The following is a 23,717-nucleotide window of genomic DNA, read 5'->3' as shown; positions in this document are numbered from 1 at the left end:
GAAGTTTAAAAGTATAATATTAGTAATTGTGTTAGTTACTACATGCCTTCGTTGGCAAGATATTATGGGGAAAAATGAGTATGGGTAAGAATTGGCTGACTGACAACCAAAACTGAAAGGGAATAGACCAAGTCCAAAATTGAGGTCTTCCAGCCTTGGAGATCCAGTTGTTTCTAGGATGTGAATACTAAGAAAAATTGCTGGAATTACTTTGAACAACAAAAGCCAATTAACTTCTCAACTGAATAGAAGAGTTTCACCTTTAGATAAAGGTGTTTGCTTCCCACTGGCGTGTTGTTTTCAGGCTTCGAAGTGACCACAAACAGGTTGAAAGAGAAAACCAAGAGAGTGAGGTGCAAAGAAATAATTTGGGTTTGATAATTATTTGTAGAGTATAACTTTGAGTGAGGATATTAGTATATAGAAGTAATGGGAAGCAAAGAAATCAAAATTCTACTAATTTTCAAGGGAATTTATAACTTCAAAAGCCATGAGCCTATCTTACAAAATTCTTTGTTTCTTCAAACCTTAAAACAACTTGAAAGGAACAAGAAACAGTCTGTGAAATATATAGAGTCCACAGGGGGAGGATGCCCCATTGCCAACTTCAGATGTAGTATTTAGCACAACAGACTAGAAAGAATCTCCCTGGGGAAGCACAGGTAAAGAACAATGAACAAGGGGAGATGTTACAGGGAAAGAAGTACCATCTAGACAAGGGAATTTCTAAACTACCAGGACAGAGGGTCTTTCCTTTACTTTCCTGGTAGGATTTCATTATTTCTCTATGCCAATGACTGCTGTGTGCCTCCAATCTTCTATTTTCTAGATGATGATTCTTGTTTTTGTTATTCTATCACTGTTCCACTGATTTATATAGAGTATGGAGGGGACAGTCGGGACAGATATCTTGTCTTTTGGTTCATAATTTGCTGTATACAAGGAAGTACAAAAGGACGTGATGGAGAGGACTGCACATCACCTGGAGGTCCTCCACTTTGAACTCATGTAGTATATTCTATGAGAAGAAGGGCATATATAGATATTTGGTAGCCAGAAGAGAAGACTGGGACAGAAATGGCAAAATGTTTATTCAAAATGCATGTTCCCATTTCCATAGTATGGTGATGTCATGGGCAAGAAACTGCCTACCCAGGTGCTACATTTCCCTGATCCCCTTGCATCCAACTTGTCTATAGATATTCAACATTTTTCCCCTTCTACTAGTTGAGAACAGGCCGTATGAGATTCTATAGCCACAAAATGGAAGGAACCCTTATCTCAGAATAACCACAAGGAGGAAGCTACCCACCAACCTCTAACACACTCGTCGGATTCATATGGGTATGAAATATAATTTTATTGTGTGATGTTATCATTTTGGTTTATAAAAGTGACTACGATTATCCTAATACAGTTGTTATGAGATTACTGTATTAATATTCCTTCAAACTTCAGTGTATATCTTGTGCAAATTACATTGGTCTTATGCAGTCATTTCAATTAATAAATAAAATTATATACACTTGAAATATCTTTCTCAAATCGAGTTCATCATAATAAATCATTTAAAAAATAAAACAGAATATCTTTGTTTTCACTTAAAAAAATGAGAAATCTTAGCAATTCAGAGATTTTTAAATCACTGGAGAATTCCAGACAGTTTAGACATGTTCCACATTAAGTTTATGGGATGAATCAATTATTTAGCTATACCTTCAAATTAATGAGACTCCCAAATATAAATTCAATATGAGACTTAGACTGAAACCCTCCAGAAAGTAGGGCTATTTTCTTTTTATATGTTGCTTTTTAATCTCATTTTATGCCACACTAAACCAGATATAGAATGTAATTATAGAAATTTACTAATAGTTTGGTTGCTGATAATGTTACTATAACCTATATTCAATCATTATGAAGAACAATGACAAAAATCATTTGTTTTGCTTTTCTCAAAAAACATTAAATTAGTTTAAGATGACATAGAGGCACATTTTATGAGCAGTTGTTTATCTAAACACAAGTTTTTTTTTTATTCCATGTTTTTTCCAGTGTTACTGAGAAATTATTGGCATATATGTTTGTAAAAGTTTAAATCATGCAGCATGATAGTTTGATTTACATATAGTATAATGGATTCAGCTTACATCTACCTATCTTCTCATATTGATACAATAACAAAAAAAAAGAAATAAAAGGAAAAATATTTTTCCTAGTGATGAGAACTCACAGGATTTAATCCCCTAATAATTTTCCCATGTATCATACAGCAGTGTTAGCTATTCTCAACATGCTGTACATTACATCCCCAGTACTTATTAATAACTGGAAGTTTGTATCTTTTCTCCCATCTTCCAACTTTTGTCACTGGTAATCACAAATCTGATCTCTTTTTCTGAGAGTCTGTTTTTTTTTTTTTTTTTTTTGCTTTTTGTTTACATGTCACATATAAATGAGTTCATACAGTACCTGTCTTTCTTGGTCTGACTTATTTCACTTAGCATAATGCCTTCAAAGTCCTTCTATATTGTCAAAAATGATGGGGTTTCCTCATTTTTTTCTTTAGTGGTTGAATAATATTCCAGTGTGTTTGTGTGTGTGTGTGTGTGTGTGTGTGTGTGTGTGTGTGTACACGTGTGAGCACAGGCATGCATGTATCACAAATTCTTTGTATAAAAATGCAATGATACCTTGATAGACACTTAGTATCTTTCTATGTCATGGCTCTTATAAATAATGTTGTTATGAACACGGAGGTGCAGATATCTTTTTGAGTTAGTGTTTTTGTTTTCTTTGGATATATTCTTGGAAATGGAATTACTGTATCATATGGTAATTATATTTTTAATTTTTGAGTATCTTCCATACTGTCTTCCATCATGGCTGTATCAATTTACATTCCCTGTATCCAATTTATATGCACAAGGGTTCCCTTTACTCCACATCTATGCCAGCATTATTTCTTGTCTTTTTGATGATGGCCATTTAACAGGCATAAGGTGATCCCTCATTGTGCTATTAATTTGCATTTTCCTAATAACTAATAATACTAAGCATCTTTTCATGTACCTGTTGGCCTTCATATATCTTCTTTGGAAAGTGTCTATTTGTATCTTTAGCCCATTTTTTAATGGGGTTGATGTCTTTTTTTTTTTTTTTGCTACTGGGTTGTATGAGTTCTTTATATACTTTGGAAATTAATCTCTTATTGGTTACATAGTTTGCAAAATTTTTTCCCATCCCGGACGTTGCCTTTTCACTTTGTTGATTTTTTTTTTTTTTTTTTGGTGTTCAGAAGCTTTTTATTTTGATATAGTCCCCCCACTGGTTGGTCTGTTAATCTATTTATTTATTTAGTTGCCTGCGCTTTAGATGTCACATTCAAAAATTAATTAATTAATTACCAGTACCCATGTCAAAGAGTTTTATTCCTGTTTTTTTCTAGGAGTTTCATGGGTTCATGTCTTATACTTAAATCTTCGATCCATTACAAGTTAATTTTTGTGAGTGGTAGAAGACATAAGGCTAGTTTGCTTCTTTTACATGTGAATATTCAATTATCTCAGCACAATGTACAAAGAGACTGTCTTTTTTCCATTGAGTATTTTGGCTCTGTTGTCAAATATTAGTTGACCAAATATGTTTGGGTTTATTTCTGGGCTTTCAATTCTTTTCCACTCACTGGACTATTTGTATATTTTAATGTCAGTACCATACTATTTTGATGACTATAGATTTATTTTTTTATATTTAAAAAATTAATCTTTATTCATTATTTTTGAGTGAGTGAGAGAGAGAGAGAGAGAGAGAGAGAGAGAAGAGAAGAGAAGAGAGAGTGCATATGCAAGCAGGGGAGGGGCAGAGAGAGAGGAAGACACAGAATTTGAAGCAGGCTCCAGGCTCTGAGCTGTCAGCACAGAGCCGGACGCAGGGCTCTAACTCACGGATCATTTGATCATGACCTGAGCTGAAGTACGGTGCTTAACAGACTGAGCCAACCAGGTGCCCCGACTACAGATTTGTAGTATATCTCGTAATCAGGCAGTGCGCTGCCTCCCGCATAAACAATTTTTACAAGAGATTACAGAGACAATTACCTCAGTAAAACTGACAGAAGACCAGCTACCCTCAACATTTGACTTTTTCCTTTTCATGATTAAAAAAAATATATTGAGTAAACACTATTTGACACTATAAAACATCCAACTTGACCCTAAAGCCAAGCCAATTTCTCCCTAGTCAAACCACTGTGAATTTGGCTCAAGGGAAAATATCAATTTTCGATCAATACCCTTCAAGGCTCAGCAGTCGAGCAGAACAAAATATAACTCAGCATAAAAGCTGACTTTTTTTTTTACTTCTGATTCTTTTTTTTAGTTGAATATTATTATATGGCCTACAATAAAATCCTGAATTTATGTTATATGAAAGACTGGTAACTTAAAAGGCGAATGGTGCCAAGTATGTATTTTATTGTTTTTAATTTTTGTCTTTTCCCTTGTGGTGTTTACAAACCAACATTTTCTGTTTTGTTTTGTTTTGTTTTTTGAAAAGAATATTTGTGCCTAACCCACTATTTAGCTCATAAACTTCAAATAAATTACTGCTTAGAATTTGTTGTTTAGAATGTGTGTTTTTTTGTAAACTATAATAACTATATCTTTTGGTTGTAATATTTGATATCTAATGCATAATTCTGTTATACTCAAAGCCCCATAAGAAAATATATCATACCATTATCTTCCATGCCCTTATTATAACTGAGTGAAATAGGAAATCTGTCCATATATTTTCAAAAGCAATACCATTTGCTCATATCTACTTCTTGTTTTCTTACAATTCTATGTAAGAAACAATTAGAAATAATTTTACATTAATTGGAAATATAAAATTATCCTTGTCTAAAAATGGCATAGATTCTTCCAGTGTGTAAACTATTCTATGGCAGAGAATACAAAACTTTCATGCCACTTGAGAATTGCTGTATAAATGAAACAATAATGTATTTAATGCTACCCCAGTAGCATTAGGCTTAGAATATTCACATAGATTGCAAAACCATTGAAGAATCTGAATAGAATAAAAGCTCCCATCAGTTTCTTAAAGTATATCTTTAAAGATAAAAATAGGAACACTAGGAGAGAACTCCCAACCCAATCTCTTCTTTGTATCATATAAAACATTACTGGAGGGGCACCTGGGTGGCTCAGTCAGTAGAGCATCCAACTTCGGCTCAGGTCATGATCTCATGGTTGGTGAGTTCAAGCCCCGCATCAGGCTCTGTGCTGACAGCTTAGAGCCTGGAGCCTGCCTCGGATTCTATGTCTCCCTCTCTCTCTCTCTCTGCTCCTCCCCCACTCACGCTCTCTCTCTCTCTCTCTCTCTCTCTCAAAAATAAATAAACATTAATTTTTTAAATAAAAAATAAAATATTACTGAAAAGAAATGTCATTTGCCTTGAAAAGAGATAAGAAAAATACTCCTTGAAATGAGTTTGAATGGCCTTGGCTAAAAGGAAATGGAAGAGTTCTCCTAGAAAAGGGACTAAAGAATTGGAATAAAGTATTTGCCCATATTCCAAACAAGCTAAGGTAAGTACAAAGAGACCCCCTCAGTGCCTGGTAAAAGAAATTCAAAGAACTGCACATAAGAGAGAACTGTTATATGACAGGGGATGTAGTAGATGATGTCGGTTCTTAGTCCATTTATTTTTCCATCTTTGCTTGGCCCTAATTTCACTCTTTCATATATCAGTGGTGGAAAAAAAGTGGCTCTTGTCCCATTCAGGAAGGCATCTACCCCATTTCTGCCTAAGAAGACATGAATATCTAAGGAAAAAAAACAAAACAAAAACAAAAAAATGCTTTTTTCTTGTTTTTTTTCTTTTGAGTGGAGTACCATGTTTCTACACAAGATCCCTAGAACTTCATCTTATGATGGCAAGAGAATTAACCTAAAAACCATACACTAACCATAATATCACAAAGAGGTAAATGGACCCAGATCCTGAATGATATTGTTGAGCCACTAAACTAATCCACTCAGAGACTATCCTATATTTAGATTTAAAAGTAAAATAATAAATTCCTTCATAATTGTGATTTTTCCTATTCCTTTATTTGAGTGGACAGCATTTATCAGAGTGATAACTCAAAGAAATCTCTTTTATAGAGAGTGGGTGGAAGATTGGGAAGATACTAAATATAATTACTAGAAATAGAACTATGAAGTCAGTAATTTGGATATAAGTTTAACAAACATTTAAAACATATAGAGTAAAAAGAGAGAGAAAGAAGAGCAAAGAGGGCAAATAGAGATGTAAAATGTTTTGCTTTATTCTGAGTTACTGTTATGAATAATGTAAGCTAAGAACACAGTGAAAGTTGAGTCAATTTGGGGTAAGTTTCCAGTAAAAGGTGTAATGAACATAAAACACTCCAAATTACTTTTCTGTATTCCCAGGGTAATCACAATATAAATTGTATTGGAAGGAGACAGTGATTAAAGGCAATGCCATACGTGAACCTCCACTTACAGAAAGGTTTGGAGAGTAATTTGGAGAGTTTGACCCTAGACAAAATGAATTAATGAGAATAATTTGAGTCATACACAAAACAGCTAATATGCATTTATACCCCTGAGTGAGTCTTTGAACAACTAGCTTCACTTAAAATAATTCAGACCAGGAAACATGAACTTGCATTTCCATGTTGTCTTGCCTAATCACATCAGCAACTCCTGAAAGGAACTTTGGATTGAAAGTGGCTATGATAAACTCTCCTGAAAAACCTTGTAAAATGGCCAATTTAGACAAATGCCTATTGTTCAGATAATTCTCTATGAATCTAAATGTTATCTAAGAGTGTTGGACTCACTCAGAAAAGGTAGTAGTGGTGTAAATAGGAAATCAGCATATAGATATTTAGACTATGAACAGATAAAAAATTAAAATACAGCTAATATTATAATGGATATTCACTTGAATTTGTTGCTAAGATAAGAAATCACATTAAGAAACTTTAAATTCAAGAGTGAGCACTTGGGTGGTTCGGTCAGCTAAGCATGTGACTCTTGGTTTTGGCTCAGGTCATGATCTCATGGTTCGTGGTTTTGAGCTCTGTGTCGGCCTCTGTACTGAGAGCATGTAGCCTGCTTGGGAGTGTCTCTCTCTCTCTCTCTCTCTCTCTCTCTCTCTCTCTCTCTCTCTCTCTCCCTTCCCTGCTTGCTCACACTCTCCTCAAAATAAATAATCGTTAAAAAAAAAAAAAAAAAGAAGAAAGAAACTTTAAGTTCGGGATCTCCAAGAGGAATTTTAAAGCAAGTCAAAACATAAACTCAATAGAATGATTATTGAAGATATTGAATTATCTCCATTCTCTGAATTTTCTTCTAATAAAGAGAAGTATGCAAAAAGATTCTCAGGGAGACTAAGTTCACATCATTTTGAAGAAACATTTTTGTGGGTATGTGTAGAGGGTAGTTCTTCCTCAAAAAAATTAGGACTCATAATTTGCAACCTATCAAAATATGAATATAGGGGCACCTGGGTGGCTTGGTCGGTTAAGCGTCCGACTTCGGCTCAGGTCATGATCTCACAGTCTGTGAGTTCGAGCCCCACGTCGGGCTCTGTGCTGACAGCTCAGAGCCTGGAGCCTGTTTCGGATTCTGTGTCTCCCTCTCTCTCTGCCCCTCCCCTGTTCATGCTCTGCCTCTCTCTGTCTCAAAAATAAATAAACGTTAAAAAAAAAATTTAGAAAAAAAAATTTTTAGAAAAAAAATGTGAATATAAATGTCAGAATATTAGGGGCACTTATGAACTGCAGAAGAGTATATGACTCATCCACACTGATACTTCCATGAGGACAATAAGAACACAGAGTGGCATGTTTTTAGGTGCTTCCTAATTTTCAAACCCATAGCAACTTCTGAACCATCTGAATCCCCAAACTAATAGATAGTGGTTAGTTGTGGGGGTACAATCTACAGATTTAATTTATCCACAGTGCAGTATGAGTAGATTAACAGCCAAAGGTCCGCAACAACTCTACTTACGTCCTATAAAAAAGTGACTAGTGAGTGCAGGCTCTAATTTGGAACTTAGGCTGGCTCTGGGAGCCACCCGACAGAATTGAAAAACCTGATATCTACCCCAAGGATTCCCTTGTTACAAAAGCCCTTTCATGGTCATAGGGAAACCTACCTTATTTTCTGGCTTCCCACATTCATACAGAATTCTAAATTCTTAGATTAGAATTTCATAAGCCCATCCTATTCCCTGATCTATCTCTAACTTTGATTCTATCTCCAATGTCGCATCTATGATTGGTTTTGCCAGCAGTGGGGATCCAGGTAGGTGATGGGAAAAAGTGTATTAAATATTCAAATACTGTCAATCACTTCTGTGTGTACTCAACTTTGAGACTTTCTCCTCCTAGCAGTTGGCCTGCTCTCATAGAGAACAAAGACGATATACTTTTTATTCATTTCACTCATGAGGTCATGGAGTCACACATAAATCCTACATATCACTCTGCCGTTCATTCTCTACAAGTCAGAAATCCATCCTACATAGAAGAATGGTATACTCAGGAAATATTCAATTCCTGCTTTTTCTCCTGACTAAGGAGATTTCCCCTGTCCTTCAGGTTATCCATCTCATATAACTCTACTATGTTTGGGTTTCATACATGGTACCACACATGCCTGCAAATAGATTTTTTTCCCAAATTCTCAATTCCAATGTCATTACCATCACTAGAAGTGAAAGTTAAAAGTATAGCCAAGTAAAAGATTTCTTTTTCAATGCAGCTTTGAAAGAAGTAAGGCAAATCTCCCTCCATTTCTACTGCTATTTAGGCCAAGCTCTAAAAATCAGATTTGACTTTTAAAGTATTCCAATGATTTCAGAAGTTACAAGAGAATGAGCCAAAGATAATCACTCAGTCCACACACTTAGGAAAAGGTAGGAGAAGTTTCACTGGTGGCACATATCCCCTTTGGTAGGTCATGCACAGTTGTTCCAGCTTTGCCTATTCAAATTACGCTGGAGCAGGCCCAGAAGTAAAAGTTAAAGGAAAAAACCTACTGTTCCTTTCCTAGATAGCATTGTATCAATGCTAGCCAAATTTCTGATAATAAGAGAAAAGTAGAATATATTTGAAAGTGTTATACTCCAAATAGGCTTATATTTATAAAAGAGCAGAGCTCTGCTTTCTCTGATTTCTGCAATTCATGATTGAAAAACTGCTTGAGACACAGAGCAGACTCAAACGAAAAATTCCAAAGAACCTATTGTGATAAATGATACATGACAAAATTACATTTAAACAGTTACTAGGCCCCAAGGAATCCTGCAGAGAATAAGTGCAAACAATATGGGGGTTTTCTACTCCTACTTCCTTTGACAAAAGTAACAAAATATGGTTCTTTCATGTAATGACAGAGAGAAACAGGAAGCTTGAGAATATAAACTATGTTGCTGTTCTCAAAGAGAGAGGGTACTCACATACATTATATTTGAGATTGACAGTTTTATTTAAAAAGGGTCTCTGGATCTTAGTTTTTAAAAATGGGGGAAGATAAGATGGTAGAATGAGGGGAGAAAGTCAGTAGCTTCACCTCTTGACATTTTTGATAAATAAGACTGTCTAAAGGCTAGTTTGAAATTTGGTTAGCAAATCCAGGGAAACACATGCAAGCAAATATATATCTAGACAGAATTCCAAAATAATTCCAAAAGAATGTTGTTACCACACTGGTAAATTTCAAATTCTTTCTTACCACCCTTATCCAACAACCCAAACAAATCAGTTTAAATACAACTTCTTTTACGAATGTCTTTTGAAGCATCACTGCAGTCAGATTGAGTCAAGTCACCATCTGCTGCAAATACAAATAGAGCTACATTCAAGAATTATATTACACAGCCTTCCTAGCAAAGTTCTTACGTGCAAGCTGTTCTTGTCAAAATCAGAACCATTGTGATGATGCATCTTAATATTCAATCAGACTTTAAGTAAAGAGTGACAAAAGTCCACATATGGATGACAGCTGTTTCTTCAGTAAATATTTTCCCATTTATTGAATGGAGGCTTATGGCAGTTTAGGATACGTTCCATCAGACATTTCAGCCTGTACTGCTTGGGGACGATTAAACCAGTAACAAGATAAAATTTCAGTTTTCAAATCTTTGCTACAACTTACATCTGAAAAAAACAACAGTTCCTCCGATTAAAATCATACACGATGTCAGTAATGTGAGAGTATCCTTGCCCAGTACGCACTGGTGAAAAAACTGAATTTATAGCACTCTGTATAGTTTTTGCCCCTCCCACTCAACAATACCATAGCATTTGTAAAACTGAAGCATAATTTCTATATTGATTTTCTAATCATGTGAACAAAGTTGATGGGAATTTAAACATTTATGACTATATTTGACAAATTGTGAAATATTTAAAAAGATTAATGAGCCTATTAGATAAAAGAAGGGCAGATAAGACATACTTTTAACCAACAAAGTGGCTAGCAAAATTAGAAAATCAAAAAAAAAAGTGAAGATGAATTCTGATGAAGAATTCAGTAACTCCATAATTACATAGTATTTACATATCAGTAGTTGGAGGGGGAAAAAAAAGGTGGTTTCAACTAACAAAGAGGACTTTAATGTTTTAGTAGTACCCGTGAACATGCATCATACACCTTTTATAAATACCAAATGTGTTGAATGTAAGTTTGTTAATAGCACATCTTTCAAGTGTTGTTTCTGAAGCTTGCTGACTACAAGGTCTACTGCTAAGGGAACTTAAAGTTCTCCTCTCTTTAACCTAAAACTATCCTGAGGCTCTTGTCTGGTGACCCCAAAGCAATTGTGAAGAGGGTTGTTTGTATCTCAGGTTAGGCCAGCAATGTAAATGTGTTAAGGAACTGGTATTACCCAGCTTCTGCATGGTAAATTATAGCCCTTCTTTTCTCCTTGCAATGCGGTTGTTAATATCACCATTTAAAAATACTTTGAGCCTGCGATCTTATATTCCACAGCTCCTGTCAGAGACAGATCTATTATACAATTTTTGGATGCATTACTTATTTTAATGGAAACTATTTCATATCAAACATTATAAAACAGAACTTCTTACCCTGCTATTGGATCTACGGCTATTGACTTAGGATTGTGAAGCTCCAGGTCAATCAGGGTGACACACACAGACCCGTTGTAAGTACAAACAAAGATCCGGTCACTGACATGGTCCACAAAATAGAGATTTCTGGTAAGCCAGTCAATCGCCATTTGTTGCACATCTGAAAAACACACATTAAAAACAAAATCATTGTGTTACAGGTGCAAATTTAGTATCATAAGCCAAAGACTATGTAAGTCTGCCCAAACCATCAGAGAAAGCATTTCAAAAGTATAGATAGTTTCATGATAAAAAAACCAAAAACATCAAAAAACAAAAAACAAAAAAACAAAACTACACAGATAATTAATTTCTTGCTAGGTCAAAATAGGTGATTTAATTATTCTATAAAGTAATGACTACCTTTTGATACCTTTCTTCTTGCTATTTAAGGACTAAGAATGATCTAGACAAATGGACAAATGATTTCTAAATCCCAAAATGTAAGTATTTACAATAAAATTTTCTCCTAGTTTTCTTATTTATACTAAATAGTTCACTCAACCCAACGTGAAAATTGGTTCAATGACACAGCTAAACTCTTCAGTAGTAAGAGGAGTAAACTTTTTATGAATCTAAGGTAAATTTATATTTTCAGATCCTCTTCCATTAAAAAAAAGGAGGTGGAGAAATAGATCTGTAAAATCTCTTTGTTTACAAACAATACTCAAAACTTGGAAATTAAACCAAAAGAGTGGTGATGTTTTTCAGTGGCATGCATATGCATTATAAAACAGGCCTGCTCAAATATTAATTTTCCACAGAAGTGTTATTCAATAGTACTTTCTGTGAAGAAGGAAATATTCTACATCCATGCTGTCCAATAAAGTAGCCATTAGTCAAATGTGTCTAGTGACCACTTAAAATGTGGATAGTGTGACAGGGAAACTAAATCTGTGTTGTATTTCATTTTAATTCACTCAAATTTAAATTTAAAAATTTAGGTAGGTAGTTAGTGGCTACAAGGGATAGAGCAGCTCTAGGAGAATGTGTCTGTGTTTGACTTGAATATTTTCCATTTGATCAGACCTTTATGCTGTGAAATTTCATGTTAATTTGTGAATAATTATCTTGTAGAAAAGATAACCTCAAAGGTTATGGTTGTACTGCCCTGTGAGGCATTAACCATTTTTATACTTACCGACAAATTTTACGTATACATTCTTTTTCCTTAAAATGCTTGTAATTATCCAATTCCACTAATGCTCTTAGATCAGCACTACTGTGCTGGTTACCTCAATAATTCCATAAATAAGTTTCTGGTTTATATTTATTCTTGAATTTCATGACAGTCATGTTTTTATCTATTAGAAATTATACTTTGACACCTTCTTGTTCAAACTTACTATGGATCTCTGATTCATTGACAAAGCAGGGTATCCTTCTGCAATCTGAACCTAAACATTCTTCTTGCTCTATGCTTCAAAATACTTCCTTAGTAACATGCTGTTTCAGTGAATGATACGCTTTCAACAAAAAGACTAATATAGATGCGTGTGTCATTATTGTCACTCGTAATGGTATATTGTCAAAGCAAGGTACGGAAAGTAGCAACTTTGTGGAATTTCTATCATGTTTTACAAGGACAAGCAGAAAGCAGATATTGCAATTCATTGGACACACATTTTCAAGCTATCGATTACAGTTTCATTCCTGAATTGCACAGTCTTTATGGAAATATAACCATTTAAATTTCCACAAACTACATGAAGCTTTTCTCAACCAGTTCAGCAATGAGGATTTTTAAAAAGCTGAACTATTTCTGTCTCCAGAAATCTGGAAATGTATGCTTTGTTTGTTTTTATTCTTTTTACATTATTATATCAACTAGAGAACAGAACCCACTGTTTCAAATGCCATTTTAAATGCCTGCGGTTCAGATAAAGTATGGATCAGAGTCCATTCAACAGTGTAGTTGATGTAGTCTATGCAAGTGTAATTTCGGACAAAAGAGCTGTTTGACAGCATTCACACCTTTTTTTCAAGTCTGTATCATTACAGAAATATCCTCTGCTACTGAAACAATAGGTATTGTTAACAACCATCCAAGTTTGAAGCAACAAGGTCTCAGGAAAGAACCTAATAATTAGCCAAAAACTCAGTAATTGTGGGAATTGGCTTTGTTTCCTTTTCTTATATTTGAAGTTTCTGTCTAGTTTTAATGTAATCTTTTATTAAGATTGGAGGAAATTAGACAAAAAGTTCAAGTAAGCAAGATGACAGATATATAGGTACATAAATAAGTAAATCTGGCCAGAATTATTTACACATTTCAGAAGATAGGTAAATCTTCTAGACAATGGATTCAGTATTTCATCTTAATTTTGCTGAAATACAACCTGATCATAGCAAGTTGCTGAAGATAATTATAATCATTTTATGACATTAAAAAAATCCTAAATATTTAGTTCAGGGCTTTATTACTGTACCAGAACAGAAATTTAAATATATTCCTATTATATTTTCTAGTCCTATCCTCCATTGCCTCAGAATGTGACTGCATTTGGAGCTAAAGTTTTCAAAGGGATGATTAAATCAATGCCATTAAGGTGAGCCCTAATCTAACCTTACCCTATACTTATAAAAAGAGGTTATGACATACAAAGAGAGATACCAAGGATCCTTACACAGAGAAGAGAGGCTATTTGCAAGCCACTGAGAGGCCTCAGAGAAATCCAAACCTGTTGAATTCTTGATCTGGAACCTCTAATTTTCAGAATTGTGAGAAAATGAATTACTATTCTTTGAGCCACATAGCCTGTGGCATTTTGTTATGGTACTCTAGCAGAAGGACACATTTACTGCAGTATTGTCTAATAGAGTAGTCCATGCCACAAAATTATTGAGAAAAAAAAGTCAACATCCTGTTAAAAAAACATAAAGGAATGTCTATATGTGCCTTCAATGTCACACTGAACCATTGTCTAATAGGCACCTTCAATAACTAGTTAATTTTCCTAAGTAATATACCTTTGTTTAACTTATAGCTTAATACTGATTCAGTCCAAATATCTATGAATTTAGATATTAATTTATACATTGATTATATATTTTTTTGTCTAATAGAGATGCAAATGATTTCCATCACGTAGTAAAGATAACCCCTTTTTACTGCTATATGACATTAAGTGGTTTTCTATCTAACTTTACAATTTTAAATTAGTATGTTTTTATTTCATTGATTATAAATTTTACAGTCTCTTCTGTGCTCCTCTGAACCGGATTTTCCATCCTTCTGGTTCTCTCATTAGTGAGATAAATGACTCCTTAACATATATTCACTATATATCATATGAATCATGTTTTTAGCTTTTTGAAAGTTACACATTGACAAAATTTACCTCTTGATTTCTTTTTCAAATTATTTGCTATATAGTCTTCAACTAGCCAGAAATAGAAAAGGTAAATGTCCACAAGAATGAGAAAAATAACATAAATAGGCAAAACTTTTTGGAAGGAACTATGACAAAACTAGAAGATAGCCTGCAGTATACATTTACATAAAAAGGCAGGCTTGATTTCAGCTGATTGTTTTGACATAGAAATGCTTCCTTATTTCAAAGGGGTCAAAAATATAGTCTATTGCTGCCTATAAAAAAGACTCACTTCAGAGCTAAAGACACACATCAACAGAGAGTGAAGGGATGGGAAAAGATATTCCATGCAAATGGAAAGGATATAAAGCTGAGGTAGCAATGTTTATATCAGACCAACTAGACTCTAAAACAAATGTTGCAACAAGAAACAAAGAAGGGCATTACATAATGATAAAGGGCAAATTCAACAAGAAGATGTAACACTTGTAAATATTAACTCATCCAACATAGGAACATTTAAATATATAAAGCAAATATTAACAGATACAAAGGGAATAACTGATAGAAATACAATAATAGTAGGGAACTTTAATAGTCCACTTGCATCACTGGATGTCCAGACAGCAAATTAATGAGAAAACAATATCCTGAATTAGACCAGGTGAACTTACCAGAATTCTCCATCCTAACACAGCAGAATACACATCCTTCTCAAGTATTCATGGAATGTTTTATAGGATAAATCACATGTTTTGCTACAAAATAAATCTCAATAAATTTAAGAAGACTGAAATCATATCAAGTATCTTTTCTGACCTTAACAGTATATAATTAGAAATCAACTAAAGAAGAAAAAAGAAAAGAAAAGAAAACCAAAAAGCAAAGAACAAAGCAAACATATGGAGATGAACAGCAAGCCACTAGACAATCAATGTGTCAATGAAGAAATTAAAAAAAGTAAAATTAAAAAAATACGTGAGAAAAATGAAAATGGAAACACAGTTTTTCAAAATCCCTGGGACACAGTAAAAGCAGTTCTAAGAAGGAAGTTTATAGAGATACAGGCCCACTTCAATAAATAAGAAAAATCTTAAAAAACAAACAAACAAACAAACAAAACCTTTTAACGTTATACCTAAAGGAAATAGAAAAAAAAATCCAAAATCAGGAGGGAAATAATAAGGATTAGAGCAGAAGTAAATAACTAGAAAACAAAACAAAACAAAACAAAACTCAAACAGACAAACAAACAACGATGTAACAGATCACTAAAACCAGGAGCTGATAGTTCTTCGAAAAGATCACCCAAGAAACAGTGGTGCCTGGGTGGCGTGGTTGGTTAAGCATCTGACTTTGTCTCAAGTTATGATCTCACAGTTTGTGAGTTCAAGCCCCACATCAGGCTCTTGCTGACAGCTCAGAGCCTGAAGCCTGCTTTGGATTCTGTGTCTATCTCTTTCTCTGACTCTCCCTTGCTCATGCTTTCTCTCTCTCTCTCTCTGTCTCTGTCTCTCTCTCCCTCAAAATAAATAAATAAATAAATAAATAAATAAACAAACAAACAAACATTTAAAAATTTTTAAAAAAGAATGAAATCTTTCCATTTGCAACAACATGGATGGAGGTAAAGTGTATTATGCTAAGCAAAATAAGTCAGTCAGAGAAGGACAAATACCATATGATTTCACTCATATGTAGAATTTAAGAAACAAAACAGATGAACATATGGAAAGGGAATAAAAGACAGAGGGAACCAATCTATAAAAGACTCTTAATAGGGAGGCTGGGCGGCTCAGTGGGTTGAACATCTGACTTCCACTCAGGTCAGGATCTCATGGCTCATGAGTTCGGGCCTAGCATCAGGCTCTGTGCTGACAGCCCAGAGCCTGAAGCCTCCTTGGGATTCTGTGTCTCCCTCTCTGTCTTCCCCTCCCCCAATCACACTCTGTTTCTGTCTCTCTAAAAATAAATATTAAAAAAAAAATGTAAAAAAGGCTCTTAATGACAGAGAACAAACAGGGTTGATGGAGGGACATAGCGGGGGATGGGCGAAATGGGTGATGGGAATTAAGGATGGCACTTGTTATGAGCACTGGGTGTTCTATGTAAGTAATGAATTACTAAAATCTACTCTTGAAACCAATATTACACTATATGTTAACTAACTCAAATTTAAATGAAAACATTTGAAAAGACATCACTGAAAATGATAAACCTTTAGACAGACAACTCTACCTATTCTTCTCAAAGTATTCCAAAAATTAGAAGAGGAAGGGAAATTTCCAAATTCATTCTCTGAGGCCAGTATTACCCTGATACCAAAACCAGATAAAGACACCACTAAAATAGAGAACTATAGGCCAATATTTCTGATGATCCTACATGCAAAAATCCTCAACAAAATATTGGCAAACCCAATCCAACATTACATTAAAATAATTATTCCCTGTAATTGAGAGGGATTTATTTCTGTAAGAGTGGTTCAATATTTGCAAATCACTCAAAGTGACACATCACATCAACAAGAGAAAAGATAAAAAAAATCATATACCCATGTAAATTAAAGCCGAAAAAGCATTTGAAAAGTGTATCCATTCATGGTAAAACCCTCAATAAAGTAGGTTTAGAAGGAACATATCTCAACACAACAGAGGTCATATATGAAAATCCCATATCTATTATCATACTCAATGGAGAAAAACTGAAAGCGCTCCCCCTATCATCAGGAACAAAACAACGGTGTCCATTCTCACCAGTTTTATTCAATGTAATATGGTAACTCCTAACCACAGCAATCAGATAACAAAAAGAAACAAAAGCCATCCAAATTATTAAGGAAAAAATAAAACATTCGCCATTTGCAGGCAAGAAGATACTATATATATATGTATGTGTGTGTGTGTGTATACATATATATGTATTTATGTATATAAATATATATATGTATATATATATGTATATATGTATATATACATATATATATTTTTATATATTTATATACATAAATACATATATATAAATCGTGAAGACTCCACCAAAAAAAAAAAAAAAAAAAAAAAAAAAACCAAGAACTGATAAATGAATTCAGTAAGGTTGTGGGATACAAAATCAATCTACAGAAATCTATCGCATTTCTGTACACTAAAGAAGCAGCAGAAAGAGAATTTAAGAAAACAACCCATTTACAAATACACCAAAAATGATAAAAAACCTATGAATAAACTTAACCAAAGAGGTGAAAGACCTATACTCTGAAAACTATAAAACGTTTATGAAAGAGGGGTGCCTGGGTGACTCACTTGATTAAGCATCTGACTCTTCATTTTGGCTCAGTTCATGGTGCCAGGGTCATGGGATCAAGCACCATGTTTGGCTCCGTGCTGAGCATGGAACCTTCTTGGGATTCTCTCTCTCTCTCTGCCCCTTTCCTTCACTCATGCCCTCCCTCTCCCTCCTTCTCTTTCTCTCTCTCTCTATCTCCCCCCCTCACTGTCTCTAAAATAAACAAAATTTTTTTAAAAATTTAAAAAATTGATGAAAGAAATTGAAGACAAAACCAAGAAATGGAAAGACTTCCCATATTCATGGATTGAAAGAACAAATATCGTTAAAACGTCTATACTACTCAAAATGATTTACACATTTAATCCATTCCCTATCAAAACACCAACAGCATTTTTTACAGAACTTCAATTACTAATCCTAAAATTTGTATGGAAGCACAAAAGACCCCAAACGCCCAAAGCAATCTTGAAAGTGAAGAACGAAGTTGGAGTCATCACAATCCCAGATTCCAAGTTATACTATAAAGCTATAGTAATCAAAACAATATGGCACTGGCACAAAAACAGACATACAGATCAGTGGAACAGAACACAGAGCCCAGAAAAAAGCCTGTGATATATGCTCACTTAATCTTCCACAAAGGAGGCAAGGACAGACAATGGGATAAAGTCTCTTCAACAAATAGTGTTAAGAAAGTGGACAGCTACATGCAAAAGAATGAAACTGGATCACATTCTTAATCATACACAAAAATAAACTCAAAATGGATTAAGGATCAAAATATAAGACCCAAAATCATAAAAATCTTACAAGAAAGCACAGGCAGTAATTTCTTTGATATTGGCTATAGCAACATTTTTCTAGATATGTCTTCTGAAGTGAAGGAAACAAAAGGATAAATAAACTATTGGCACTGTATCAAAATAAAAAGCTTCTGAACAATGAAGGAAACAATAATACCATAAATAAAACTAAATAATACTAATACTCCCTGCTGAAGGGTAGAACATATTTTCAAATGACATAACTAATAATTAGTATTCAAAATATGTAAAGAACTTTTGCAACTCAAGTCTTAAAAAAAAAAAACCCAGAAATAATTCAATTAAAATGGGCAGAAGACATGAACATGCATTTCTCCAAAGAAGGTGTACATATGGCCAAGAATCACATGAATAGATATTAAACATCACTAATCACCAGGAAAATGCAAGTCAGAACCACAATGAGATACCACCTGACACCTGTTAGAATGGCTGATATCAAAAAACACAAGAAACAAGTGTTGGCAAGGGTGTGGGGGGGTCGGGGACAAACTTGTGCATTGTTGCTGGGAATGCATACTGGTGCAGTCACTGTGAAAACAATATGGGGGTTCAAAAAATGAAAAATATAATTACTATATGATCCAATAATTCCACCACTGAGTATGTACCAAAGAATATAAAAACACTATTTCAAAAAGATATATGCACCCCTATTTATTGCAGCCTTATTTGTAATAGCCAAATTATGGCAGCAGTCCAAATTTCCATCAATGATGAATGAACAAAGAAGATGTAGTGTGTGTGTGTGTGTGTGTGTGTGTGTGTGTGTGTACACATACATACAAACATACATACATACAATGGAATACTACTTACCAATAAACAAGAATGAAATCTTTCCACATGCAACATGGATGGATCTAGAGATTATAATGCTAAGCAAAGTAAGCCAGTCAGAGGAAGGCAAATACCATATGAATTCACTCATAGGTGGAAATTAAGAAACAAAACAAACAAAAAGGAAGACAAATGATTCAAACCAAAATTTAAGTTTTATAGACTTAACTATAGCAAACAAATAGATGGTTAAAGAGGGAAGGTAGTAGGGGGTGAGTGAAATAGGTGAAGGTGATTAAGAAACACTTATAATGAGGAGCACTAAGTAATGTATATTGTTGAATCACTATGTTGCACACCTGAAACTAATATAATTCTGTATGTTAACTACACTGGAATTAAAAAAAAAGTGTTAAAGAAAACATAATACTGTCACTCTCCATAGATAACATAATGCTATACGTTAAAAAAAATCCTAAACCTCTGCCCCAATACTATTAAAACTAATAAATGAATTAAGTAAAACTTAATAATACAAAATCTGTTGTATTAATGCTGTTGTATTAATGTATTAAAGACTAATGCTATCTGTTGTATTTCTGTATTCTAACAATGAGGTATCAGAACAATAAATTAGAATATTATCCCACTTATAATAACATAAAGAATAAAATGTATAGGAATAAATTGAATCAACAAAGTGAACTATGTATAGTCTGAAAACTATGACACTGGAGAAAGAAACTGAAGATGACACAAATAAATGGTAAGATTTATTGTGCTCACATACTATTTAATAGAACACTATTGAAATGTCCATACTACCTATGCAATCTATAGGTTCAATATAATCCCTATCAATCTACCAATATACTTTTTCACAAAACTAGAATAAATAATACCAAAATTTATATGGACCCCCCCCCAAAAAAAAAAAAACAACACCAAATAGCTAAAGCAATCTTGGAAGTGAAGAACAAAGCCGGAAGTATCATACTCCTGAATATCATACTATACTACAAAGCTATCATAATCAAAACATGATAGTATTGGCACAAAAACAGACCCAATAGGTCAATGGAACAGAATAGAAAGCTCAGAAATAAACCCACACTTATAAAGTCAATTGGCCTATGACAAAGGATGGAAGAATATACAACGAGAAAAACAGTGTCTTCAATAAATGGTGTTAAGAGAACTACACAGCTACATGCAAAAAAAGGAAAGTGGACTAGTTTCCAACATCATATATAAAAATAAACTCACAATTGATTAAAGACTTAAAAATAAAACCTGAAGCCACCAGACTCCAAGACGGGGGGGGGGGGGGGGGACAACATAGGTAATAAGGTCTTTGACATTGGTCTTAGTGACATAAATATTTTTCAAACTTTTTAAAATTTTTACTTATTTTTGAGAGAGAGAGAAAAACAGAGTGTGAGCAGGGGATGGGCAGAGGGAGAGGGAGGGAGAAAGAGAGAGAGAGAGAGAGAGAGAGAGAGAGAGAGAATATCTGAAGAAGGCTTCAGGTTCTGATCTGTGAGCACAGAGCCCAAAGGAAGGCTCAAACTCACTAACCTGGAGATCATGACCTGAGCCGAAGTTAGATGCTTAACCTACTGAGCCACCCAGGCGCCCCTATGATATAATTTTTTAACTCTCTATCCTCAGGCTAGGGCAGTAAAAGCAAAAATAAATAAACGGAACCACATCAAAGAAAATGATTTTGCACAGCAAAGGAATCCATCGACCAGCAGAAAAGGTAATGTATTGAATGGGAGAAGTTATTTGCATATGATATATCCAATAAAGGGATTAACGTCCAAAATGTATAAAGACCTCATAAAACTGAATTTCAAATTAGCAACCAATCTGATTAAAAAATGGGCAAAGGATCTAAACAGACATTTTCCCAAAGACTTAGAGTTGGCCAACAGACACGTGAAAAGATGCTAAACATCACTAACAACAGGAAATACAAATCAAAACCACAATAAGACATCTCCTCATAACTGTCTGAATGGCTATTATCAAAAGGAAAAAAATAACAAGTTTAGGAAAGATGTGGAGAAAAGGGAATCCTTGTGCACTGTTGGTAAGAATGTAAATTTGTGCTGTCACTACAAAAAATAGTATTGGGGTTTTTCAAAAAATTAAAAATGGAGATACCATATGATGTAGCGATTCCACTTCTAGGTATTTATGCAAAGAAAATGAAAAGACATATGCACCCTGTGTTCATTGCAACATTATTTACAATAGTCATGACATGGAGACAAGCTACACATCCATCAGTAGATGAATGAGTAAAGAAGACACGGTATATACATGCAATGTAATACTACTCAGCTATAAAAAAAAATAGATCTTGCCATTTGTGACAACAAGGATGGACCTAGAGTATATCTTAGCATAAGTACATCTTATGATGTACTAAGTGAAATAAATCAGAGAAAACCCAATATCACATGACTTCATTGAAATGTAGAGTCTAAAAAAATAAACAGATGAACAGACAAAACAGAAACATACTCTTAGATACAGAGAATAAAATGATGGTTGCCAGAAGGTTAGGAAGGTGGGAGGTTGGACGAAACAGGTGAAGGAGATTAAGAGGTACAGTAATCCAGTCATAAAATAAATAAGACACAAGAATGCAATGTAATGTACAGCACAGGGTATACAGTCAATAATATAACAACTTTGTATGGTGACAGATGGTAAGCAGACTTACTGTGGTGACCACTGTGTTTGCATAGAAATATGTACTATGTCATCTAAAACTAATACATATTGCATATCAAGTATTCTTCAATTAAAAGGAAAAACAAGAATAAAAAAAATGAGTAAATAAAAATAACAAAGAAGCCCAAAATACAGATTTCTGGATTTCATTTGAAGTCTCCCAATTTTTTAAAAATGCTTATTTACTTATTTTGAGAGAGAGACAGAGAGTCTCTGTCCCTCTGAACAGGGAAGGAAAGAAAGTCAGACAAAGAATCCAAAGCAAGCTCCAGGCTCTGAGCTATCAGCACAGAGCTTGATGCAGGGTGCAGACCCATGAACTGTGAGATCATGACCTGAGCCAAATTCTGGTGGTCTCCCCATTTTTAAATATAGTAAACTAATTAATAAAAATTATAAAGCATTTTGTCTATCAAACAAAATTTGTCTTCAAACTAAATCAACTCACTAGTGTAGTTACACCGAAGTAAACAGTATATGCTATTTATTACATTACACACACACACACACACACACACACACACACACACACATAATATTTGTTTATTTTTGAAAGAGAGAGAAACAGATCACAAGCAGGGGAGGGGCAGAGAGAGGAAGATGGAATCTGAACCAGGCTCCGGGCTCTGAGCTGTCAGCACAGGGGATAAAACGGGGCTGGAACTTTTAAGACTGATCTGACCTGAGTTGAAGCCGGACACTTACCTGAGTGAGCCACCCAGGCACCTCTCATCTATTTCAGTGTAATGCTCTACTTAAAAATACGTTCTTGAGAATGTCACTAATATTTGTAAAAGTCATTGTTCTTATATTCAATAAACATAATATCCAATTCACAAGGTGGTGAGGGGCTTAAATTAGAAAACAAACATTAAGAATGCAGTAAATGTAGTAAGTATTCCATGAATATTAGTTGCCTTTCCAGGGGCAGAAGGACTTAAAGGTTGCCCTTTAGTTTATGTATTTATGATTTCTTATAATATTTATTACTAGGGAATGGCACAGTACTAGATAAAACCTTAAATAACTAATGATAACATAGACACTTAATGGGTTTGATAATTTTAAAATGTGCCCACATAAAATGTGGGCAAAACACATCAAATGTTTTGATACTATTCCTTTCAGGAAGTGAAGCTTAATTCTCTTCGCCCTTAGTGCAGGCTGTTCTTTGTGACTTTTTTGTACTGAGTAGAATGTGGTAGAAATGACAGAGTGTGATTTCCAAGGAAAGCCATAAAAGGCATCATAACTTCCATTTTGAACTCTCTGTTTGAATCACTCTGGTGGAAACCAGATGCCATGCTATGAGGATACTCAAGCAACCCCATGCAAAAGGCCATTTTGCAACGAACAAATACCTATTGCCAACAGTCACAAGAATGAGCTTGGAAGCATATCTTCCAGCCCAGTTAAATCACTAGCTGTCAGCAGTCTTGGCTAATACCTTAATTACAACCTCAAGAGAAACTCTACGTCAATCACCTAGCTAAGCAACTCCCGAATTTCTAACACACAGAAAGTGTTAAGATAATAGGTGCTCTTTTTATGTGACTAAGTTTTGGGGTAATTTGTTATGCAGC

General features: G+C 34.3%; 1 protein-coding gene across 3 annotated transcripts in view; it reads right to left on the bottom strand.

Annotated features, from left to right (window-relative positions):
• Positions 1 to 23,717, bottom strand: part of LRP1B (LDL receptor related protein 1B) — a 1,899,539-nt gene that overhangs the window by 940,634 nt on the left and 935,188 nt on the right. For all 3 annotated transcript variants that reach the window (XM_078451331.2, XM_078451332.2, XM_078451333.2), the window contains exon 7: positions 11,142 to 11,304. In XM_078451331.2, coding sequence (XP_078307457.2) covers positions 11,142 to 11,304 — 163 coding nt within the window. The remainder of the gene's footprint in view (positions 1 to 11,141; positions 11,305 to 23,717) is intronic.

Source organism: Panthera onca, chromosome C1 (assembly GCF_046562875.1).
Source record: "Panthera onca isolate mPanOnc1 chromosome C1, mPanOnc1 haplotype 2, whole genome shotgun sequence".
Taxonomy (NCBI): Eukaryota; Metazoa; Chordata; class Mammalia; order Carnivora; family Felidae; genus Panthera; species Panthera onca.
The sequence above is the reverse complement of the archived record's forward strand: the minus strand, read 5'-3'. Positions and strand labels throughout refer to the sequence as shown.